Source organism: Apodemus sylvaticus, chromosome 8 (assembly GCF_947179515.1).
Source record: "Apodemus sylvaticus chromosome 8, mApoSyl1.1, whole genome shotgun sequence".
NCBI classification, from domain to species: domain Eukaryota; kingdom Metazoa; phylum Chordata; class Mammalia; order Rodentia; family Muridae; genus Apodemus; species Apodemus sylvaticus.
The window spans coordinates 6,799,481-6,824,290 of record NC_067479.1 but is presented as its reverse complement, the minus strand read 5'-3'; the positions used below and the strand labels follow the sequence as shown (position 1 = coordinate 6,824,290).

Here is a 24,810-nt window from a genome sequence, read left to right as displayed (position 1 = left end):
ATCACTAAAAAAAGCTATAATCTGCTTTAATATATTAAAATATATTGACATTTTCATAAATAAAACCATTGTAAATTATAGATACATGATAAAATTTCTGATACAGGTTATATAAAATCAACAACTGATTTAAAAAAATGTAAGAAATTTATATTTCACCTTTAAAATCTATTTAACTTAATTTTGTACAATTATCAAAAGTTTAAAAGTGCTAGATAGTCTTCTATTTTTTTCAATTTTCACATAATCAGACCTTAGGAAATACAGTCAGGACAGAAAATCTGAGCCACCAGGTCCTGGGGAAGGCTGGGGGCCAGCACAAGTCTAAAGCAGCTCAGAGTGACACGTCTCCAAGTGACACGTCCTGCCTTTGTTCTCAGAGCCAGAGTCCTGCTGCTCACACCAGAGCTCTGCTGGACCACTGCCCGAGTTCTAGAAGTTGGCCAAGGGAATCTCCACAGTGAATTCTGGACCAGTACTGAACTGCTGAAGACTGCATCCCACCCCGGGCACAGAGAGAAGATGGCACTTCATTCAGGCACTTGATTCACGTCACTGGCTGAGGTAGGATGGTGTCCTCTTCTCTTCAACTGGCAGTGATATAAATGGCGGCTGGACTGGAAAGGGCTCTAATGCTTTTTCTACATTCTTCCAGTTGTGAAAATTCTTTCGGTACCACTCAACTGGCAAGAAAATCAAGACAATGAAAATTTAAAAACAGACATCAATTAGTCAGCATTTCCTGAGGCCCTACTATGTCAGCAAAGTCCCTTCTTTAAGCTGAGGTGAACATCAGCAGGTGACTCATCCCAGAAAGTCTGGGAAGCTGTAATGGGTGTGTGTCCTGCAGCACAGAGCCCCACTCCCAAGGGTAGTGCAGAAGACTCGGATTTTAGTAATTTCCAGTGAAAGACCTAAGTCATTTATGCTGGCTTTAAAGTTACTGTATAAAAAAGAAAACGCTTGCTCATCTAACAGGACGACAGGGGATCAGGAAGCATGAGACAACAGCTTTCTACAGCAGGTTACATCAGTTTGCGGTGTGCACTATTATTATGCGATTTCAGTTTACAATGTGCACTATTATGTGATTTCAGTTTTCAGTGTGCACTATTATTATGTGAGATCAGTTTACAGTGTGCACTATTAGGTGACATCAGTTTATGGTGTGCACTATTAGATGACATCAGTTTACAATGTACACCATTATTAAGTGACATCAGTTTATGGTGTGCACTGTTGTTAGCTTTTCCAGTAAGAACTCCAAGTTTAGTTAAAAATGGAAGTTTCTTTGCCTTTGCTTTTTTAGTACCTGACCCAAGTATTTTGTATTTAATGTTTGAATCAAGACTTTTTTATACATTTAGGAGAATCCTTTCCTACAAATACAATTCCATATAGATTTTTTTATTGCTCCGTTTTGTTCTTTTGTCTTCTGAGACAGGGTTTTACTAATGCAGCTCTAGCTATGCTGAAACTTGTTAAATTATACATCAGGCTGGCCTTAAACTCAGAGAGCCTCCTGCCTCCACTTCCTGAAGGCTGGGATTGAAGGCATGTCATGGTCCAAATAGTTTTAACACACACACACACACACACACACACACACACACACACATCTGTACACACAATTTCTGTACATATTGAATTTACAGAGTTTTCTTCAGACCTAAGGCCCACTGCCCTCACATGGACCACTGTGTTACAGAGAGGGAGGCTGCAGCAGAGGGCGGCTTGGGATCAGGAAGGAAAGGAAGGGCTGAGCGCCCAGAATCGGAGATAGGCCTCTGGTGTCACAAGACCCAGCAAGAGCAGTGAGAGGCGAGTCCAGTGAGCTCTCGATGCGCTGGAGACAGCTGCTAGACATGAGGCGGAGCAGCTGGGAGCGTGCGTGCGTGCGTGCAGACAGTCCTCACAGAGTCCTGCTCAGTCTCCAGTGTTCTGGGAATGAGCAGCCTTTCCCTTCACTGGTCTGCACCGCTCCCCAGATGATCACGTTACTACACACCTGTTTTCTTTATTCCCTCTTCCCACGGCACTTTGGGCTTCCATCCTAAACTGTGGATTTTTTCAGACTTCATTGGGTATCTCATGTCATTGTGAGGCCTTGGAAAGCAAAGATTTAAGATGACACTGAATACACATTTGCACACCTGAGACACTCACATCTTTACTGTGAATACACATGTGAACAACTAAGTCAGAATATACACTCACAAGTCTTTACTGTGACTACACATTTGTACATCTGAGACACAGCGTGCACACTCACACATCTTCATAACTCCGTGCACACTCACACATCTTCGTAACTCACATTAGAACAAAATCACCCTGGTGACATGCTTATTATAGAAACATTTTATAAACACATACAACCCCTCATTCCCAGCGCCTGACACTCTCTATTGCCTATCCTTTCCTGAATTTATTTCAGCCGTAATTTAGGTGCAAATCAAATGCCTAACATATCGAAGAAAAATAATGTTTGATTAGTGAGAAATAAATCACACAAATATAAGTAATTAGGATTCTTGAGTGTCAAGCTTACAGCAAGGTACTTGGTCTATATTGTAATTATAGCTTAGAGTACTTTCTAAGAAGGTAATCACCAGTTGTCACAAGGGAGAAAACTCCACACTGGGAAAGAGTCCCTAAAACCTGAAGCCCATAGCTAAAAATAGTGCTATCCTTAATGATCTCTATGACATTTATGATTAGGAAGAAAATTCACAAGTTAAGCTATTTTTCTGGCAAGTTCATACAGTTTATTGTTGTATAAGCATCTAGACTTCACCATCTTCACTCTATGTTCCAACCTGTCACTCACGGAGTCCACCAACCTGTCACTCACAGAGTCCACCCACCTGTCACTCACGGAGTGCACCCACCTGTCACTCACGGAATCCACCAACCTGTCACTCACAGAGTCCACCAACCCGTCACTCACAGAGTGCACCCACCTGTCACTCAGAGTCCACCCACCTGTCACTCACAGAGTCCACCCACCTGTCACTCACGGAGTGCACCCACCTGTCACTCACGGAGTGCACCCACCTGTCACTCACGGAATCCACCAAACTGTCACTCATAGAGTCCACCAACCCGTCACTCACAGAGTGCACCCACCTGTCACTCACGGAGTCCACAACCTGTCATTCACAGAGTCCACCAACTTGTCACTCACGGAGTGCACCCACCTGACACTCACAGAGTATACCCACCTGTCACTCACGGAGTCCACAACCTGTCACTCACGCACAACCTGTCACTCATGGAGTGCACCCACCTGTCACTCACAGAGTCCACCAAACTGTCACTCACGGAGTGCACCCACCTGTCACTCACGGAGTCCACCCACCTGTCACTCACGGAGTCCACCTACCTGTCACCCAATAGTCCACCCATATAGTCACTCACGGAATCCACCAACCTGTCACTCACAGAGTCCACCCACCTGTCACTCATGGAGTCCACCCACCTGTCACTCATGGAGTCTACAACCTGTCACTCACAAAGTCCACTTACCTGTCACTCACGTAGTCCACCCACCTCTCTGTCTCAGACTCTGAATTGGTCTCTTTGATCTGTCAAATGAAGCAGACTTCTGAGCCACGTTACAAAAGGAGAGCCCAGAGCAACAAGTGTATTTCACAGCTGACAGAGGCAGAGGAGGACCGACAAATGGCTCACAGCGGGAGGCGGGAGGAGGACAGCAAAGGCTCTTCATCCCTACAGCTCACACTCAGTCCACATAGAGAACACAGCCCACACAAGCACGGGAGAAGGGCGCGAGCATCGGAGGACCATTCACGCCGCAGCCTGGTAGTTGTTGCCGCTTCGCTCACTGGTCTTCGACAACAGTGTGTCCCATTTCTGAAGCTGAGGTACATCTTACAGCTAGAGGAGGCAGGAGCATTCTTTCCCTCGAGAACTAATGCCGGTTCACACGAAGGCTCACGGTACACGTGATTATGAACTATTTTCCTGTCTGTTCAGCTGTAGTTAAGTGAATGTACACTAGTGATGCAGCTGTAGTCTGCATGAGAAATGTCCCCATTCGCTGTGTATTTGGACCCTTGGTCCCCCACTGGTGGTGCTGCTGGGGGATGTTACAGAAACTCTAGCAGGTGAGGCTTTGCCCAACAGTAGTACACCAGGCTTTCAGGACCCACTTCCTGCTCTGTCCTCCTTCTGCTTCCTGTTTGTGGATGAAAATGCATCTGGCCAGCTTCCCACTCTTGCCTTCAAGCCATGCCCCCTCCCCCCCCATTATCCCTGCCCCTGACACACACACACACACACACACACGCACACACACGCGCGCACACACACACACCCCACCATGGACTCTAGCCCTGGAGAACTCTAAGCCAGGATCCAGTCTTAGTCCCTAAGGATCAGTCTTGTACCTCTGCAGCCCCAGGAACGTCACTAACACAGATACTAAGGGAACTCTTCCTCCCTGCCACAAAGGCGGGGACAACCTTGCGGGGACAACCTTGCGAACCTCCCCCTCACAGCAGACATACCAGCTGTATTAGTTCTTTCGCAAGCTGGATGACTGACATCTCAAAGTTGGTCCCGATGTTGTAAATTTCGCCTGGCTCTCCCTTTGTGAGGACAGTGAGAAAGGCTTCCACCACATCAGCAGCATACAGGAAGTTTCTCCTTTGAAGCCCTGACCCGTGAATGCAGCTAAAGGGATTAAAGAAGGCAGAATTATAAAGTGCACATGCGAAGCTCCCAAGCAGGAGTCAGCCTCGCCAGCTCAGCTCTGGGGAAGCCAATACCCAGAGGTCCTGGAGATCGCTGAACGAACAAATCAATTCCCTTACATTTTCTTCCTCATTTCTTATATGCGACCCAAACTTCTGAAGGATTTTTAATTTGAAAAGTGGAAAACATGGATCCCTAAAAAATTATTTGTTAATTTGGTACCATAAATTCATTTTGAAGAAATACCTAGGGGACTGGGTTGCACAGAACTATAACTCCAGCCACCCAGAGACTGAGGCGAGAGGGCTCCGTGTTCAAGACCAGCCTAAGTGACTTCCAAAGTTACAAAGGAAATCAGGGGCTGGGAGGGAGCTGGGGAGGGGGCTTGTTTGTTAGCAGAGCACTTGCCTAGGACACATGAGGCCTGCTTTCAGGCTCCGGAACCTAAGAATAATGGGTAAGGAAAGGGGGAAATCTTAGTTTTATATTAATCATTTGCAAATATGAAATTATACAGATGTCAAATTTTTATTCTGAAATTCAAAATTCTACAGCAGATAACTTCAGTTAGTAACTTCTGAGGACACAGTTTAGTTATGAAAACCACCACAGGAAGTGGAGAAAGCGTTCCTGAGCGGGTGGAACCCCGAGCCCGAGGCCTCTGCGGCACCAGATTACTACTGAGCCCTCTCAGCAGAGCAGATGGCACATGAACGCCAAAGTAAGAGCCACATACCACTTCCTGTCGTGATGCAGCAAGGAGATGAATTTTGGAATAACCTAGAAGAATATTTAGATGTCATTTCAGCCTTTGTAAATGATACTAGTATGAATTTAAACTCATAAGATTAAAAATTATTATATATGTATGGATGGATACATTCCAATTATTTTAACCTAAATTCATGAAAAAATATAATGTTTCCTGAGTAACAGACTTCTAAGGCAGTTTGTGATTTCACAGAAACTTCATATCAGACGAAGGTCGCATGGGGTGTGAGGAGGCTTCGTGGACAGTCTACAGCCAGCGCTCGCCACCTCTTTGGTGACGTGTCACATAAAGACAGGCATCATATCTCACTTTATCCCTTATGTATAAGCACACACAGTAAGTCCAAGCTCTCTATACCACTGCCTAATTAGCTTTGAACTTCTGTATGCCTGACACAACTGCAGACTGTCTATGTGCTGCATGGTGCTTTAGACTCCAAGGAAGACAATACATGCCCACACTCATGCTGGACCCCTAAAAATCCTGTGTTTTCATTATATCCCCAGTTTACAGACAGCAGCTCTAAGACCTAAAGGCACAGCAGCTGCAGTGTGCAAGCTGACGCTGTCTTCAGACTCACACACACACCTACACTGAGCATGCAGTCATGCACAGACACAACACAAACCACTTCAGAGAAATAACTACTCAGAGACTATTTTCAATAATGTTACAAGCAGTAAGAACCACTAAGAACTTAGAAATAAAGTTTACCTTTTCTGGATACTGATGTGGTCCATAGACGTTACTGCTTCTTGTGATGACAACTGGGAACTTAGAGTAAACATTCAACATGAGTGTAAAGGAAGGGTCCGGCAATCAGGGCTATCTTACGAACTTTCAGAACACTGCTGCCTAAATGACCACTATCAGCACATACGGAAGGGCCTGTCTGAGGGAGGGAGGGAAGTATGGGTGTCTGTGTGATATAGCATATAAAAAGTTTATTTGTAATAATATATATTATTTTACATAATGTTTTCATTGATCATTTGAGAATTTCATATCATGAATCCCTATAACTTCCCAATCCTCCCAGACCCCTCATCCCCAGAAAAAAGAAAAAAAAAATTGCCCACACTCCAGCCTACAGTGAGGATGACCACACTCCAGCCTACAGTGAGGATGACCACACTCCAGCCTACAGTGAAGATGACCACACTCCAGCCTACAGTGAGGATGACCACACTCCAGCCTACAGTGAGGATGACCACACTCCAGCCTACAGTGAAGATGACCACACTCCAGCCTACAGTGAGGATGACCACACTCCAGCCTACAGTGAAGATGACCACACTCCAGCCTACAGTGAGGATGACCACACTCCAGCCTACAGTGAGGATGACCACACTCCAGCCTACAGTGAGGATGACCACACTCCAGCCTACAGTGAGGATGATCACACTCCAGCCTACAGTGAGGATGACCACACTCCAGCCTACAGTGAGGATGATCACACTCCAGCCTACAGTGAGGATGACCACACTCCAGCCTACAGTGAGGATGACCACACTCCAGCCTACAGACAGACAGTCGAGTGAAGAAAGCTACTCTGCAGTTGCACTGATGACTGCAGTCCCAGTTGAGGAGGGACTTAGAAGCTTCTGTGACAACCTCCACTGCCACCCCTACTCTTCCAACAAGAGGTAAGTCTCATAAAGCTGGCTCACACTTGTATTCCTGACACTCATGAGCTCAGGCAGGAGGATTCCTAGTTCACGGCCAGCCTGAGCTATGTAATGAGACCCTCATTTTGTCTTTTAAAAGTCAGGCCTGGAGGTGCATGCTTTTAATACTAGAGTTCAGGAGGCAGAGACTGGTGGATCTCTGCGTTTGGAGCCAGCATGTTCTATATACTAAATTTCAGACCAGCCAGGGCCACACAGTAAGACCATATTTTTAAAAAAGAAAAAAAACCAGGAGAGCATGGGGCTCAGGCAAAGGCAGAGGGTCCAACGGCAGTAACGGGCTCCTTCCTTAAGCACCGAGACCTTCCTTCGCATGATCATTTCCAAGATGGCTTCCAGGAGTCTACATTCAGTTACACAATAGATACCAAGTTGGCTCTCTCCACTGAATCAGCTCTCACAAGTAAAAAGGCCCACCACAGAGAGGAAGGGAACAGGAGGAACCTCTTGCTTGTCTTTCTGACTCAGCCCCTAGTAACTGACGATGGCTGGTGGGAAGGTGGGTATGGCACGGGGGCTGCTAATACTTGTTTTGCTGCAACCCAGTATGGCTCTGTCAGAGCCACCAGGCACAAGTCAACAAGTCTACTCTATACGGAGCCAAGCCCTCTGAGTCACACAGAAAAGCTTCACCGTCTGCCATGTAGGATGTCCATGGGGCTTCTTCTCACCAGACCTGTAAGACTCTGTTCCTGCAGCAGGATGAGCATGCTCCTGTTGGTGCTTTCCTGAGGAACCGAACAAGGCCTGGCCCATGCCACGTGAGAGGCCGATACTTAGACGGCCCTTACCACCCACATTCAAGCCAGGTCTTCCACACCAACACCAGCTTAGAATTTTAAAATTTAGGTCCATAGTTAATGGTTTAAGGGTTTTAGAAATCAGGCCTGGTGAGATGGTCAAAGTATTTGCTGCCAAGCCTGATGACCTGAATACAGGGTGCAAAGAAAGAACTGGCTTCCATATGCTGCCCTCTGACTGCCACGTTCACACCACAGATCACACACATACACACATTTACTCACACGATAGATGACAGGCAGGAGAGAGAGAATAGAGAGATAGATAATAGAAAGATAATAGATTAATAGATGATGGATGGACGGACGGACGAACAGACAGACAGAACCTTTAATCCCAGCACTCAGGAGGCAAAAGCAAGTGGCTGAGTTCGAGGCCAGCCTGGTCTATAAATAAGTCCCAGGAGAGCCAGGGACACACACTGAGGCCCTGTCTTACCTTGTAGCGTTCCCAGTAAGACTGCACAAAGCACTCAGCAGCTGCCTTAGATGAGGCATAAGGGTTTGTAGGTTGCTTGGGCGATGATTCATCAAACTCCTAGTTTTAAAAGAACACATTTGAATCACACACACTCTCTAAGTGGAAAACATTACAAGGTCTAAGCGTGTGGCTCAGCAGTAGTCAGGTCATATTTAAGAGGACCTGGGTTCTACCCCAGCTCATACGCAGTGTACACAGTACTACACATACACACGTAGTGCCACAGTGGCCCAGTCAAGTCTGTAAACATGATATTTTACAGACAGAGGTGAAAGAAAAAATGTCTCCTGGGAATAGCGGACCTCCCCATATATTTAGAAGGTGAAAATCTCAGTTGGCAATTCTGGTGGCCAGGACATGGTATAACCAAGCAAATACAGATATGTAAGAATCCATCTTGTAGCAAAAAAGTCTGCTTTGCTTTGCTCCACCCATTTATGTTATTATGGTAGAAAAGGCATTCCAGAAATTCCAGTCACTGCCTTTTCAGGGTAAATACTAAGGGTATTTACATCTGAAAAATCTTAAGAGGTCCCAGCCATACAGATGAGTATTGGTCAAGGTAGAAAGAATTTACATTTGAGTTGGTTCCCTAGCTACCTTTCCCCACAAGTTAGTCCAGTTCTGCCTTTAACTCATGATTTTGCTTACAGACAGGCTATCTCAGGCCTACCTGAATAACAAAGGAAGCTTCATGAGGAACTGGCCTTTTGTGTTACAGGCCTCATGCAGGGAGCCCTTGAGGAAAACAACTTTTCTTAGCTTATCCAGGTGTGATTCAGTTTACAGTTTATACTTAATACTCAGAAAGACTTAATTGAGTTAGAGAGAGAGTCAGAGAGAGAGAGAGAGAGAGAGAGAGAGTCAGAGAGAGGGGGGGGTTCTCTCTACTTAGAGAGAGACTCAGAGGAGGAATGAGTTAATATCAAGCTAAGGGCTAGAGGCTAATCGCCCGGGGCCTAGGGCGGCCTACAATGGCCCCAGGCACTGCACAGAGAAGAATGCAACCCACAGACTAGGCAGAAGTACTCTTGAAAGACAGAGCAAGCAAGGCAGCTTCCCAAGCTCTATAACACTGCCATTTTCTCCAGGAGGCGAAGCATGAGAACGCCAGGAGGCTAGGCACTAGAACCATCCTTCTTCAGCTCCCAAGCCAGGGCCACATCGAGACCAAGATGAAGAAGCAGTTTAGCCGCATGGGCCCTGGACTTTGGGTAAACACCCTGTATTGCCTGAGAAAGCCTAGCTAGCCTTTTACAGATGTATATGATGCCTAATTTGAAATGTTAACTTGACTGGACTTTGGGAGATACCCGAAAATACTTTCAGATTCAAGCTGCCTCTGTATGTGTTTGTGGTTTGTTCTGTCTGTCATCTCAACCGGACCCGTGCCTTCCTGGACCAAGGAATCCTGGATATCCCGAGACAGACCCACGGACTGTAACAACAAAACAGACCCACGGACTGTAACAACGTGGCAAAACAAAATGGAAAACCAACCATGCTGCCCGTGTGAAATGTCAACCACTGCGTCTAGGAAACGCCCTCTTGCTCTGGTGGTTACACATCCACAATCCCAGCACTTGGGAATGGAGGAATGAAGCCGAGAGCTGAAACCCTGTCGCAAAAAAGACAAACCCCCAACGAACACAGGGATGGATGCCTTGAATCCTAATCAGGGAAGAACTACAAGCGCAGAGGTCCTAAAAGACAGTGTGTGGGGAAAAAAATGGAAAACCAAGTTACTGAGCTGGTTGGAGGCCATTTTAAATCAAGCCTACGTTGTCAACCAATTAAAAATACTTACTCATTACTAACATATGCGTAATGCATGGGTTTATGTGCATCACATATACACAGGGACTAGTCACATTGACTGTAAGCAACCACACAGTATCAGGAACCAAACCAGGGCCTTCTGTAGGAGCAGGAAGTGCTCTTAATCAGTGAGTCACTATTCCAGTCTTTTATTCATTATTTATTTAGCCTTTAACTTTGCCTCCTCCTGCTTCAGCCTCTTAAACTCAGATTATAGAGCTGGTCACCAGGTCTGTGCCTCCAGGTCTGGCGAAAATGTCGATCTTCTGGTAGCAGCTGACAGCTATGCTGCAACAGGCTGAAGCTCCCCACTGAAAGGGTCATCCAGGTCAAATCAGGCAATTACTTAGTTATAAAAATGACTGGCACAGTAGCCTCTATCATACAGCTGAGCTATATTGTACTGGTACCAGGCAAAATGATCCTCTTATTTTGTGCAGTCAATAAATAACTCAATTTTCCCGAATAGAAGGACTGCTGAGTAGACTTGGGACTGGAACACTAGGACCTTCTCTAAGGACCTGGCATTATTGAGCGCTTTCTATCAAAACATGAATCTGAAGATCTTTCGGAAAGTAGAAACCAACTGCTGGCTAATGCCATATCAAAAGTCCACAAATCAGAAATGTTTAGAAGGGGCTGGAGAGATGGCTCAGCAGGTAAGAGTACTGACTGCACTCCTGAAGGTCCTGAATTCAACTCCCAGCAGCCACATGGTGGCTCACAACCATCTGCAATGGGATCCAATGCCCTCCTCTGGTGTGTCTGAAGACAGCTACAGCGCACTCATAGACATAAAATAAATAAATAAATCTTTAAAAATTATACAAAAATATATAAGGGAATCTGCAGTTTTACTGGGTAACAGTTGGGTGCCAATATATCAATCACGGTAGAGATTTGAAGATTAAAACTTCAGAAATATGAAGAACCATACTCTTTTTTACCTAATTAAAATTTGATTGCTATTAATTCTTTCAATCTGTACAAGATCACATGACTACACTCAAGTGTTAACTGTGTAGATATTATCTTAACCATTATAATGGTTAGAAGTAAGATACAGTAACTGTTACCTGCACACAGATTTTTTTTTCTTTTTTGAGACTTTTTTTTTTTAACTAGGCTTAGGATCAAACCCAGGATATCACACACTAACCAAGACTCAACGCTGAGTTAGACACCTAGTCTCTTTCCGACCTCCCAACACAGCATATGTTTAAAAGAAAGGACTGAAGGAAAGGAAACGATGGACTAACTAACAGTGCTATCTCTGTCTATAAAGTACAAGAATTCGGAATGATTTTATATGATCAGACCCAGGTTGGAGGTATATCCCTATAACATCAGCATTCAGGAGACAGGCAGGAAATCATGAGGTTGGGACCAGGCTGAACAACAGAGGGGACTCTAGGCAAGTCTGGGCTACACAGTGAGTCTATGTCCAAATCAATAACAAAGGAACAGATTCCAGCTTCAACAACCTCTTACTTATCGTCAACACTCTAGTGTTTCCTGCCCAGGGGGGAGAGGAGGAGGGCGGGCCACAGCCCAGGGGATGATGCCATCAGTGAGGCCTGCTGCTGGGCGGTAGAGTTGTCAGTCTGCACTGTGCTACTCCTTCCTCAGGTGACACTACCCACTAGAGAAGAACAAAGGGCAAAGCAACATTTTGGAGGATATGCCGTGTGTAATTGGCTGTTTTGTGTCCAGGTATATCAGGAATGTATTTGAGTAGAAACTATCCAAATGTGGTTATTTTTAGGGGTGTAGAAACTTGTACTGTTGTTCAGAGAGGGGGGTACATACAGCCAGAAGCAGGGTAGCCCAATGCAGGAGAGGTTTGGTGGGCTCTAGGTTACTAAACGCCAAGGCAGTGTTCAAACAAGAGTGGGGACATGCCATGTGTAATTGGCCTGTTTTGTGTCCAGGTATATCAGGAATGTATTTGAGTAGAAACTCAAAAGCAGGGTAGCCCAATGCAGGAGGGGTTTGAGTAATTACACAATGCACGTAATTAGAGCGCAGCAGAAGCCCAGTGAGCTTTAGCCAGCCAGACATCCATGCTGGTACCCAGCATGTGAGCTTTAGCCAGACAGACATCCATGCTGGTACCCAGTAGGCAGAATATACTTTCCAAGCTTACCTGATCGAGACTGCCTCCATATACTTCATCTGTGCTGACGTAAATAAATTTCTCCACTCTGGCTTCATAAGCAGCATTTACCAAAACATGAGTACCATAAACGTTAACGTATGTAAACTCAAAGGCGCGGACAAATGAAAGATCTAAAAGAGACAAGAGAAAAGCTACAATAATTCTGCTCATGGGAAAAACCAAATGCCAAGTGACTGGGACGTCAGAGCACTCACGCCCTTTGCTCGCCACAGCCGCAGCGGGCTAGGAAACAGCACAAGAAAGGGCGATATGGAGCCTGGTGCTTTACTTAATCTCGGCCGTGTACCCCACTCTTGTTTGAACACTGCCTTGGCATCTAGCAACCTAAAGCCCACCAAGACCCTCTTGCATTGGGCTACCCTGCTTCTGACTGTATGTACACCCCTCTCTGAACAACAGTACAAGTTTCTACACCCCTAAAAATAACCACATTTGGATAGTTTCTACTCAAATACATTCCTGATATACCTGGACAAAACAGAGAGGCCAACCCAGCATGGTGTGCATGTGCAGGAAGGCAAACCATGTCTTCCTAGTCAACTTTTAGGTTAATTGCCTAGTTAGTCTCTTATACCTATACATAACTGGGCCACCTACGATTAAAATCAGATGCATCATGGGGAGAGACAGCAAAATGAGAAGAAATGATTATCTGACCTAACCTGTCAATCAAGACAGCTAAGCACCCAAACCATGCACCTCAGAAGTCAGCTCCTCTCTCTACACAAGTAAGGGCAGCCCTGCAGTGACAGCTACACAAGTAAGGACAGCCCTGCAGTGACAGCTACACAAGTAAGGACAGCCCTGCAGTGAGAGAGCTACACAAGCAAGGACAGCCCTGCTGTGACAGCTACACAAGTAAGGGCAGCCCAGCAGTGACAGCTACACAAGTAAGAACAGCCCTGCAGTGAAACAGCTACACAAGTAAGGACAGCCCTGCAGTGACAGCTACATACACAAGTAAGGGCAGCCCTGCAGTGACAGCTACACAAGTAAGGGTAGCCCAGCAGTGACAGCTACACAAGTAAGAACAGCCCTGCAGTGAGACAGCTACACAAGTAAGGACAGCCCTGCAGTGACAGCTACACAAGTAAGGACAGCCCTGCAGTGAGACAGCTACACAAGTAAGGGCAGCCCTGCAGTGACAGCTACACAAGTAAGGGCAGCCCAGCAGTGATAGCTACACAAGTAAGGACAGCCCTGCAGTGAGACAGCTACACAAGTAAGGACAGTCCTGCAGTGACAGCTATACAAGTAAGGACAGCCCTGCAGTGACAGCTACACAAGTAAGGGCAGCCCAGCAGTGACAGCTACACAAGTAAGAACAGCCCTGCAGTGACAGCTACACAAGTAAGGACAGCCCTTCAGTGAGACAGCTACACAAGTAAGGACAGCCCTGCAGTGACAGCTACACAAGTAAGGACAGCCCTGCAGTGATAGCTACAGAAGCAAGGACAGCCCTGCAGTGAGACATCTACACAAGTAAGGACAGCCCTGCAGTGACAGCTACATAAGTAAGGACAGCCCTGCAGTGACAGCTACACAAGCAAGGACAGCCCTGCAGTGAGACAGCTACACAAGTAAGGACAGCCCTGCAGTGACAGCTACACAAGTAAGGACAGCCCTGCAGTGACAGCTACACAAGTAAGGACAGCCCTGCAGTGAGACAGCTACACAAGTAAGGACAGCCCTGCAGTGAGACAGCTACACAAGTAAGGACAGCCCTGCAGAGACAGCTACACAAGTAAGGACAGCCCTGCAGTGAGACAGCTACACAAGTAAGGACAGTCCTGCAGTGACAGCTACACAAGTAAGGACAGCCCTGCAGTGAGACATCTACACAAGTAAGGACAGCCCTGCAGTGACAGCTACACAAGTAAGGACAGCCCTGCAGTGACAGCTACACAAGTAAGGACAGCCCTGCAGTGACATCTATACAAGACACAGATAGTTTACACAAATAAATGGCCCTTGAGCTAGTAATCCTCAACTTCACTTATAATAAAGAAAACTCAAATTTAAAGCTGTTATTTATCAGACTAATGAAAAATAAATATCTGAAGACAGGGGCTATGGAGACGGCTCGGTGGTTAAGTTCTTGCAGAGGACACAGATTCAGTTTCCAGAACCCACACAGTGGCTAATGGCCACATGTCCTAGGGGATCTAATGCCTGTTCTGACTGCCACAGGTCCCTGCATGCATGCAGTGGACATGCATACACTCAGGAACATACACAAAATAGTACTTAACAGATATGAAAAGATATTTTGTAGGTGAGACTAAGCGAGGCGGGTGAACGCCTTCTGCATGCTGGGCTACAGCAGAGGCTATCAACCTGCTTAATTATGGGACCCTGAATACGGTTCCTCATGCTGTGATGACCCCCCAGCCATAGGATTATTTGCATTGCTACTTCATAACTCCAATTTTGCTACTGTTGGGAATCGTAATGCAAGTATGCGATACGCACAATATCTGATGTGACCCCCTATGAAAGGGTCATTCTCCCCTCAAAGGTGTTGAGACACACAGACTAAGAACCACTGGTCTACAACAATGTACTCAAATGCAGAGGAAGGCAATGTGGTGATATGTAGCCAAACTGATAGACACTTATCCTACACTTATCCAAACCTATGAACTAAATGTCTCCCCGTAAAATGTATGCTGGTGCCTACTCCCACAGCACACACATCAGGATGCGACTATTTGGAGACATGTTTTCTAGAGGTGAGTCAGTCAAAACAACCCCTTTAATCCAGACATAGGCCCTTACAAGAATAAAATTTAGACCCCAAACTGATGCTAGGGGGCAGACACAGAAGAAAAGCTGAAGGGGAAATCTCTGGTTTCTTTGGAAAGTCAATTACATCAAAAAATGTTTTGCTGGGGCACACAGGTGAAAGGATGTTTTGCTCCAGCAGACACGGGAAAGGACGTGTGGTGTTTAGAAGGACTATAAATGCTCGCTTTGCACTGCCTCACTGGTCTTCGCTGACAGCGCACGTGCATTGGTCCGCCTTACACTGTGTAGTTGAGCTTCACTTGTGGTGACGTCATAGAGAGAAGCACACCAAAGACCCTGTCATGAGGTTCCTGCAGATTCTGGAAGTTTCTGCAGTGGACTCGGGCCGGTTGGTGAGCCTCAGTTTCTTGTGGATTGAAGTGCCCTTGCTGGTTCATGGGTGATGACTGCCCAGTGGACCAGACTACTGACTCGCATTTGGTTTGTTATGGACTACATTGCTGATGTCCTAACAATGAAAACTGGGCTCACCCCCAAAGAACTATTTCTAAACAAGTCTATAAACAAGTCTATATCCCCCCCACCCCGCCTGCCCCTAATAACTTCTCTCTTTCACCACCTCTCCTGAGTGGTGGGCTAGAGGACAGACTGAATCCTTATTAAAGTAGGTTCTGCCAGAGAGGACCCAAGAGGCAAGCAGAAGTGGCTAACAGTGGGTGTGAATGCCCACACCACGACACCACAACTGACTAAAGCAAACAGGAAATAAAAGGGCACACTCCTTTAATCCCAGCACTTGGGAGGCAGAGGCTAGTGGATCTCTGTGAGTTTGAGGACAGCTTGTTCCAGGACAGCCAGGGCTACACAGAAAAAAATAAGAAAAAAAAAAAAAGAAAGAAAGAATGAGCAAAGAAAAGATGAAACGGAAGGAAGGAAGGAAGGAAGGAAGGAAGGAAGGAAGGAAGGAAGGAAGGAAGGAAGGAAGGAAGGAAGGACAGTAGGTTTCCCCTGTGTGTTAAAACCCCATGAATTCATACTGGAGGAGGAGAGCCCAAGTAAGTACATCAGACCCCAGTCCTCGGGTGGCAAGAAAGCACCCGGCTGGCTCAGCATCAACTGAAGCTCAAGGAACTGACCTGAAGAACCTGCTCAGAATCCTGATTAAACATATGACTGGATAAAAGACAACGAGAAAACCATCATTTCCAAAGCTCAAATACATACTGATGTCATAAGATATCGCTGTAGAAAACACTAAGGCTGATCTGCAGTGGAACTGAAAACAAAACAAAAACAAATTAAACACAACAGACTTAAACTCTTAGCTAAAAACAAGGCTGGGCGTAAACAACGTCAAGGAGCATGCCCTGGGAGGAGGGCAAAGGTTTCCGGAGTTTAACTCTGAAAGGCTGATTGTAAGGTGCCGACACACACACACACACACACACACACACACACACACACACACACACACCACCTTCCAAAGTAGCAGCGGGAAGAAGAAAAGAAACCAATTTCTAGTTACATCTCTGAAAGACAGCAAGAGGGTAAATGCCATGGACGACCACATAGGTTTCCAAAAGACGTAAAGCCTAGACTGAGGATGGAGCTCAAGGACAGAATGCTGACCCAGCATGAGGATGTGAGTTCAAATCCCAGGACCACATGCTGCACACGTCTGTAACCTCAGTGCCATATGCTGCATGTCTGTAAACCCTGGACCACATGGTACACATGTCTGTAAACCCTGGACCACATGCTGCACATGTCTGTAAACCCTGGACCACATGCTGCACATGTCTGCAATCCCAGGACCACATGCTGCACATGTCTGTAAACCGTGGACCACATGCTGCACATGTCTGTAATCCCAGGACCACATGCTGCACATGTCTGCAATCCCAGCACCGGGGAGTAGAGACAGGTAGAGCTCAGGAGTTCTTTGGCCACCCAGTCTAGACCAAATTGTGAGTTTCAGGTCTAGTAAGAGACCCTGTCTCAAGGGAGTAAGGCAGGGCACAACAGAGTGAGGCATGTGACTTTCTCCTCTGGCTCCTGCATGTACTGGCACAGGAACACGTACCTGTACAAATATACATACATATGCACATAGATACATATACACACACACAAACATACATACATTCTCTCTCTCTCTCCCTCCCTCTCTTTCATGCACACCACACACACACAAACATGCATACATATCACACCACACATAAAATATGGACAGGTTCAGGGAGCTGGGAATACACAAGAAATCACGTCTCAGTCTGCTTGCTAAAATATCTCTCATTAAGATATTTCAATATGAAAAATGTAAACAGGCATTTTTTAAGAAATGGACAAATAATTAACAGAATTTTATAAAAGAAATTTAAATTATCAAAAATATAAAAACCACATAATCTCCCTACAAATTTGGGAAAATATAAATTAAACATAGTGAGAGCTGGCCCCACAGAAACAATCCGACAAGAGCTGTGAGTCGGCATGACTGCTGGGCAAAGCTGCCTGTGACATCCTCAGTGCTGAAGAAAGCAAGCACGATGACCTGGACAGATATCAGACAGAGGTGTACTTCAGGACTGATCCAGGACAACAAAGCTCACAGCAATACTGCTTAAAGGTGCCCACAAGTAAGAGCAACCCAATGCCTAGCAAAAGTCCAAACACAACTGTGGACCACCACAACCCAGTATCCACGACCGACTACCCAGTATCCAGCAGTACAGAAACTGACAAAAATTTAAAAAAAAACTCATGTGCACATGTACAAAGGTATATTTGCACAGTACACTTACAGTACAAGATTTAAAACAGCCCCAACTGGACTGAGTGTTAGAAAGCAGGTCCGCACAGAAGAGCACAGGGGAGACCAGGCCGAGCGTGGGGACACAGGAGAACGGCTCCTGCCAGCTGGGTCCACAGCAGTGCTGCCTCTGCTTGCCTGGGGGCAACGTGGTGGCCACGTTACTTAGCTAACCAAAACCTTCCAAATCTATATCATATTTCCCAGGGGAAAGGCTAGCTGAATTATTGAAACAGCATCTCAAATGCACACAGTGCTCCAGATGGTGTTCCTTGGGGTACCTGCCACTCAAGAGGAATGACATAAAACTGTAATTAAAGGCTCAGATCAGTCCTGCCTTTCAGAATTAACCATCAGTCTGAATTTGATTCAACTCAAAGTTTTTAAAGCCACTTTTAATGTTCCACTTCAGCAGACATGAATAAAATGTGACCTATAAGAAGCACCAGGTATCAGGCTGAGGAAGTGGCTCAATCAACAACATGAGTGCCAGTTAACTCAAGTCTGAGAAGCTAAGCTTGATTCCTGAACCCACTTAAAACACAAACAGACGAAAACAAAGCCCGATTGATTCTTTCTGTCAGCATGTATGTACAACGTGGGGCTGGTTTCTGGCCCCACAGGTGTATCCCCTTCCAAAGACTCTGAAGTTGCTGCTTAGTCAACCTATTACTGGAGTTGGGATTTATTCACTAGCGAAGAAAGATGCCAGTCGCAACTACAGCATAAGACAGTGCTTACCCACATGTGTCTGTGCAGCAAAATGTAGGACTATATCTATTTTCTCCACTTCAAACAGCAGCTTCACAAAGTGAGAATCGCAAATGTCACCCTGCACGGAAAGGCAAACACGGAAAGGTAGGGTTTCTTGAGCCCCATTCGTAATAACCAGTTTTACTTTAGCACCCCCTCCGGTTCGCACCCCTAAATCCAACAGAGGATGTCTCCAAATCAGGCAAGCAACCAGGCAAGTGTAAAAACAATGTAGATCTTTGGCATCTTAGAACATGCGTATTTAATTCAAAAATATTTCTGAAAATATGTTTCAAGTAATATTTTTGTTGAGCACCAACTTCTGCTAAATATTGTGCTAAATTTTATCACAATTTGTAAAGCTAAAACTGCTAGGAAATTTTTTAGCATTTAGAAAGCTATACTAAAATAGATTTTAAAACAATCACAAAGGCTGGAGTGACCCTGGGAAGTATGTTGTCACCACTAATTAACCTACAGCACTGACGTGCCCTGTTATTTGTCAGTTACCCAGAGGGCTGCCAAGGTCCCCACACTCCACCTGTGTTCCCTCTAAAAGAGGAACTCTACATCAGGAACTATTTGCCCTTTAACATGTTTGTAACACAAAAAGATTATGATTTCTGCATGACCAAGACGCACTGCCAAATAACTGTAACAAAACTTCCATACCTGTATAAACTTGTAGTTTTGCTTGTTAGAGACAGGTTCCAGATTCTTCAAGCTTGCACAGTAATCCAGCTTAAGAGAGAGAATAGGGTGAGGAAACAGGGCAAGGCAAGACAGCTCTTTCTATAGTGTATCAGGTTAGTTTGAGGGTCATAAATGTTCAACACAGTGATACAAGTCTTCCTAATGTTTCCTGCACTTTTACATCTTCAAAGTTTCTGACATTCTAAAAGTAAAAGCAGGTCACTGTTACTTTTCAGAAGAGCAAACTCCAAGAGCAACACTGTTACAAGTTTCTCTTTAAAAAATCTTCCTGCTCTAACTGTCCTGGGAGAGGCTCCACCTAACAGCAGACAGAAACAGATGCAGAGACCCACAGTCGGAACTTGGGGAATCTTGTGGAAGAGTCAGGGGAAGGATTGTGGGTCTGGAGGAGGACAGGGACTCTACAGGAAGACCAACAGAGTCAACTATCCTGGACCCTTGGGGCTCCCAGAGACTGAACCACCAACCACAGAGCAAGCACGGGTGGACACAGGCCTGACACACATATGTACCAGGAGTGCAGCCTGGTCTTCATGGGGACCCCAACAACTGGAGTGGGGGCTGTCCCTGCATTCAGTGCCTGCCTGTGGATCCCGTTCCCCAGTAAGGCTGCCTTGTCTGGCCTCAGTGAAGGAGGATACGCCTACTCCTGCATGGCCTGACCGATGTGCAGGGGGTTAGGGGAGAAGGAGGGGGGAATGGGGTGAACAGGAGGAGCTGTGACAGGAGGGTACTGGGAAGAGGGGGCTGATATTGGGGTGTTAAGTAAATAAATAGATTAATTTTAAAACAAAAAGTTTCTGCTTAAGCTCCCCTCAGCAGCTGGTAGCTAGAAACGTTTAGTTCTTAACAGAAAAGGAACAAGCAATTGAAGGTAAAAACACCTGCTTCATACATATCTTCTTCAGCTACCATGGTAAATACTGAATGTATTTTAAAAAAGAACGAGTTGAGGCTGGAGAGTTGACTCCGAGGTTACGAGCACTAGCTGCTTGCTAGTCCAGAGGACCGAGCACTAGGTGCTGTTCAAGATGACCTGAGTTTGGATCCCACCACCTACATCAGTGGCTCAAAACCACCTGTGACTGCCCTTCTGGAGTTCCCGATACAGGACCTCTGGCCTTGAGGGCTACTGCCCTCGTAAGCCCATAACCCACATGCAGAACAAACACACCTACTCATAACCTATTAGTTTTTATTTTTATGTATATATTTTGAGAAAAGGTTTCAGTCTGTACCATCCTGGAATTCCCTATGTAGACCAGGCTGGCCTTGAACCCACAGAAATGTACTCGCCTTTGCTGGTTGTAGTTTTGCACACTACAAGGATTTACTAAAGAGATAGATATGCAAGAATCAGAAGTCTGGGGGCAGCCGGAGCTATACCTTTAGAGTAGAACAGATGACTCAGTGGGTAAAGGTACTTGCCACTAAGTGTGACCCTAGGAGTCACATAGGGAAGAGAAAAACTAACACCCACAAATGGTCCTATGGTCTCCCTACATTCGAGCTATAGCTCACAGATGACCCTGCCCCCAAATAAATAAATGTTCTGAAATAGAATTCTGTTCACCCCTTTATAACATTAAGATGGGAAAAATGTGCCCAACATTAATGGTTATTCTTTGCCTGTGCATTTTTACCACTGTATTTTATAAAAATAAGAAAACCATTTGCATCTTTTGTTTAAACTATAGGATCATATTCTTTAGGGAGACTTTAACCATGGCTACAAGACTGTCAAGGCTAAATTATTTTCACTGTTTTTGCTTATTTGTTTGTAGACAGGATCTCATGTGTTCCGGGGCTGGCCCTGAACTCCCTCTACAATTGGAGCCAGTTCAGGATGACCCTGAAGTTCTGATCCTCCTGCACCCACCTGCCTAGTGCTCACATTACAGGCAAGCACCACTGCAACTGGCTTTAATTATATTCTACTGCTAAGGAGAAATACACAGACAAATGCTTCTGGAAGGTAGCAATTCTAAATCAAAGTTAATTTTAAAAAGTCAATACCCTCTCAAAATAGTAATCACAAAGTTACAGTATATATAGAATTTTTAAAAGGTAAATAAAGCTTTTCTTTGGCTAAAAATATGGCACTTAAAAAACACTGAGGCTCGCAAAATAAAAGTTTCCAAAGCTTTGACCTAAAATTAAACACAGCGTGAGCACATGGTGGTGCGTGTCCTGAGAGGCTGCGACGGGAAAGCAGGACACGAACATCTTGCCAGGTGCTTCTCTTCGGTTCTCTGGCTCTGCTGCTTACAGCTCCCTGGCGTGGAGGTAAATGTAGGTAGGGCTTTAGTACATGAAGCTCATTTCATGCTTACCTTGTCTAGATTAATGATCATGTAGTTGGGATAGTCTTCTACTAAGGAGACAATCACGTGGGAAGCACTAGAAGAAGACAAGATCTTAGTGAGCGACAAACATTAACCTCCCTCGATTCTTAACATCCCCTAAGCTGTGGCGTGGTACGGAAATAGTAAGAGGTAACATGCACACACATGCACTTTTAACCTTATAAACCAACTCTCCTATCTTCCTTGTGCCACATAAAACTGTCTGGCCCTGAGAATGAAGAAAAAGCCAGTTTAACCAAAGGCTGGTGAGCACGCATGCCAAGGAATGTGAGCATGAGAAATGTAAAATCTGGTCAGAGGCACGGCACGAGTGCAGTGGACCTTTTTAGGGGCTGTGATGGAGTTAGACAGTGCTATAGCATGCTCAAAGCTGTCTGCTTCTGCTTGCAGTGACTTCTGCAACTGCTCTCTTGGTCCTACACGTCGGCCTGAGTAAGCCTAACACCCCAGGAGGGTCCTGGAATAAACCCAGGTTTCCTAGGCTAACAATCATGGAGTTTGGGCTTGGTACTGCCAATGGCTCCTGATGATCAGAGGACCCTGAAATGGAGCTATCTCAGTAAAAGGAACCTCCAGGTTTTGTTGTTGTTGTTGTTTTGTTTTTTAAACACATTTTGGGCTCTTGGGAGTAATGGCAGGCACTGACCAACTGTGAAGGTGAAGTTTACACTTGGTGACCCTTTCCCTCATTTTCTAGGCCATCCTCTGTGGACCAACCCTTCCATACAAGTACAAGCATTTCCCCACACTACACGCCAGTTAAGTGAATCTCGGCTTCCTGCTACCTACCCTCAGCAAAGTGTCTGTTGGATTTAAAAGGCCCACTGCATGTTCTTGGGCAGTAACCAAGGCTCTCCGCCCGCTCCCCATGCAGGAGACACCGAGTTCTACGAGGACAGAAGAGCTCTGTGTATCGCTCATGCATCCATCCATTCAACTACTACTGGAGACCTTCACAATATGGTCCTGACCTTTCTTTCCGTGGTTGCTTAATGAGCATTAGTCTGCCCTCACAGAGTTCATGCTCTAGAAGGGGACAAGGCTGTAAACAAGTAAAACACAAATATCAATGTAGTTTCAGGTAGTGTTGGCCTAAGGTGGTCCTATAAGCACTCTGAAGGTGATATACAGGTAAATTAAGAGTTTATGCAGGAAAGAAGTGCAACTGTCTCAAGTCAGGAAGTGCTCCGAGAAGCCGGAGAGGGTTGTGGGCGAGTACAGAAAAGCGAGGGATTAGGTTGGAAAGCAGGCCTTGAGTACACGAGTCTTCTAGATCTGATATTTTGGACTTTCAAGTCTCACAGAAACCACAACTGTGAACTTCTATGCAGCCGCATCTCACTTCCTTAAAAACAATGACTTCTGCATAGGCACACATTTTTGAAAGTGTGAAGAAAACACGTGAGATCAATCAGAAGAGGTATAGTAGCCGTGTTCTAAGGAAAAGAAGGCAGCATCAGGCCTAAAGCAGTCGGGGAACAGTGGAGAGAAGTCAAAGAATAACCTTGCGGGGCGGTGGCGGTGGTAAAGGTAAACGCCTTTAATCCCAGCACTTAGGAGGCAGAGGCAGGCGGATTTCTGAGTTCGAGGCCAGCCTGGTCTAGAGTGAGTTCCAGGACAGCCAGGGCTATACAGACAAACCCTATCTCGAGGGAAAAAAAAAAAAAAAGGAATAACCTTTGACACGAATGGAAAGAAAAGGTTCACGGTAGCGGGGTATGAGCCTCGAACAAGTTGGGAATAACAAAGGATTTGTAAATGGTTTCTTAAAAAGACAATACAAAGAGTCCCATTACGATCCTCACCTCGTGTCGGGGCGAGCTTTTGGAAAGGCCTGTATCTGCTGCTGGGAGCTTTGGCAGACAGCAGGAAGAAAATGGAAAGAAACTGATGTGCGCTTCTCAACACAGTGACAGGTGGTAAACACCCCCGGGCAGCTAGGAGGGGGACAGCACCACAGCACTCCTGAGTTCCCCTTCCAACGAAGGGGAACAATCGAAGGTCAACGAAGTCGCCAAGTCGAAGCAACCTCGTTCTGCTGGCCAGAAAGTGAGGGAAACTGGGTGGACACCCGGGCTGGGCATTAGGACCCTCTCCATACCGGATCCTCAAAACAGTGCACCCAAAGAGCCAAAGACAAGGAGAGCCGCGGGGAAAGGCCAGGGTGTGTGGGGAGAAACTCCTCAGCCGCCAGCACCGTTACCTACATGAAACCAGCACCCCCGGTCACCAGGACCCGCTTCGCGAAGCTGCCGGGAGGACCAGAGCGCTCCTCCCGGCTCGCAGCCGACATCTTCAGCTCAGCAGCGCCAGCGCCGTAAAGCGCGGCGTCCGAAGATCCGAGGGAAGCACTTCACGATGCTTTACGACATGCCCCGCCTCCGACACGTTCAAAGGAAGTCGCAGAGGCTTCCTGGTTCTCCCAGACGACCGCAGGAGGGGCGGGGCCGGCAGTGGCACTGCGCAGGCGCAGGCTCTATTCCTCTGTCACCAGCTAGGAGGAATTAGGGTCATTGGTAACTAGGGTCTGGAACATTTTCTAAGCAAGTGTCACCTGCATGGATGACTACTATAGGTGCCTAGAAATTCGGAGTTATGAATTGATGTCTTCATTTTTGAACTTCAACTATGTTCACAGACTAGCCCCCAGCGGAGCAGAATCCTCCAGAATGGTTGCAGTATGGAATGTATGCAGTATGGTCGTTGCATTGCAAAATTATGTTTCACAGTTGTGAATGTTACCACAAAGGCGAATCTTGCAATCGTGATACATATGTTTCGTAGAGTTCTATGTTAAGTCTTACTCTATTCTCTTGTTTGCTAACTCTGCCCCCATCCTGGTTCTTCTCGCTCTTATTTATATTACCAGGTGTTCTTCCCCGGTCGACCTGCCGTTTCCTCGGATGTCTGACTAGCGTTTACCTCCTTCAGTTCTCAGTTTGAAAGCCATCCTATTGGAG

The 24,810-nt window shown here is 45.9% G+C and overlaps 1 protein-coding gene across 2 annotated transcripts; it reads right to left on the bottom strand.

Moving 5' to 3' along the window:
- Nucleotides 1-23: 23 nt before the first annotated feature.
- On the bottom strand, nt 24-24,185 carry Tgds (TDP-glucose 4,6-dehydratase). 2 transcript variants are annotated; one of them, XM_052190664.1, is made up of 13 exons: nt 24,058-24,132; nt 22,640-22,892; nt 21,818-21,884; nt 19,443-19,511; nt 18,759-18,849; nt 12,425-12,567; nt 8,419-8,517; nt 6,206-6,265; nt 5,456-5,499; nt 4,533-4,698; nt 3,529-3,587; nt 2,009-2,106; nt 24-683 (listed from the first exon to the last, which is right to left on the bottom strand). In XM_052190664.1, exons 3-13 carry the CDS (start codon nt 21,836-21,838, stop codon nt 553-555), a joined length of 981 nt encoding a protein of 326 aa, XP_052046624.1. In that variant the 5' UTR covers nt 21,839-21,884; nt 22,640-22,892; nt 24,058-24,132; the 3' UTR covers nt 24-552. The 2 variants fall into 2 exon arrangements, with proteins under 2 accessions (XP_052046624.1, XP_052046623.1); XM_052190663.1 differs by lacking the exon at nt 22,640-22,892 and having other exon boundaries at nt 24,058-24,185.
- Nucleotides 24,186-24,810: the final 625 nt, after the last annotated feature.

Excerpts from the sequence above, each read along its gene's own strand:
- Tgds (XM_052190663.1), bottom strand. The coding sequence starts at position 24,143 with ATGTCGGCTGCGAGCCGGGAGGAGCGCTCTGGTCCTCCCGGCAGCTTC. Across the intron at positions 19,512-21,817 it reads TGATCATTAATCTAGACAAG|CTGGATTACTGTGCAAGCTT; the intron begins GTAAGCATGAAA and ends CTCTCTCTTAAG. Across the intron at positions 8,518-12,424 it reads ATGGAGGCAGTCTCGATCAG|GAGTTTGATGAATCATCGCC; the intron begins GTAAGCTTGGAA and ends TTTTAAAACTAG.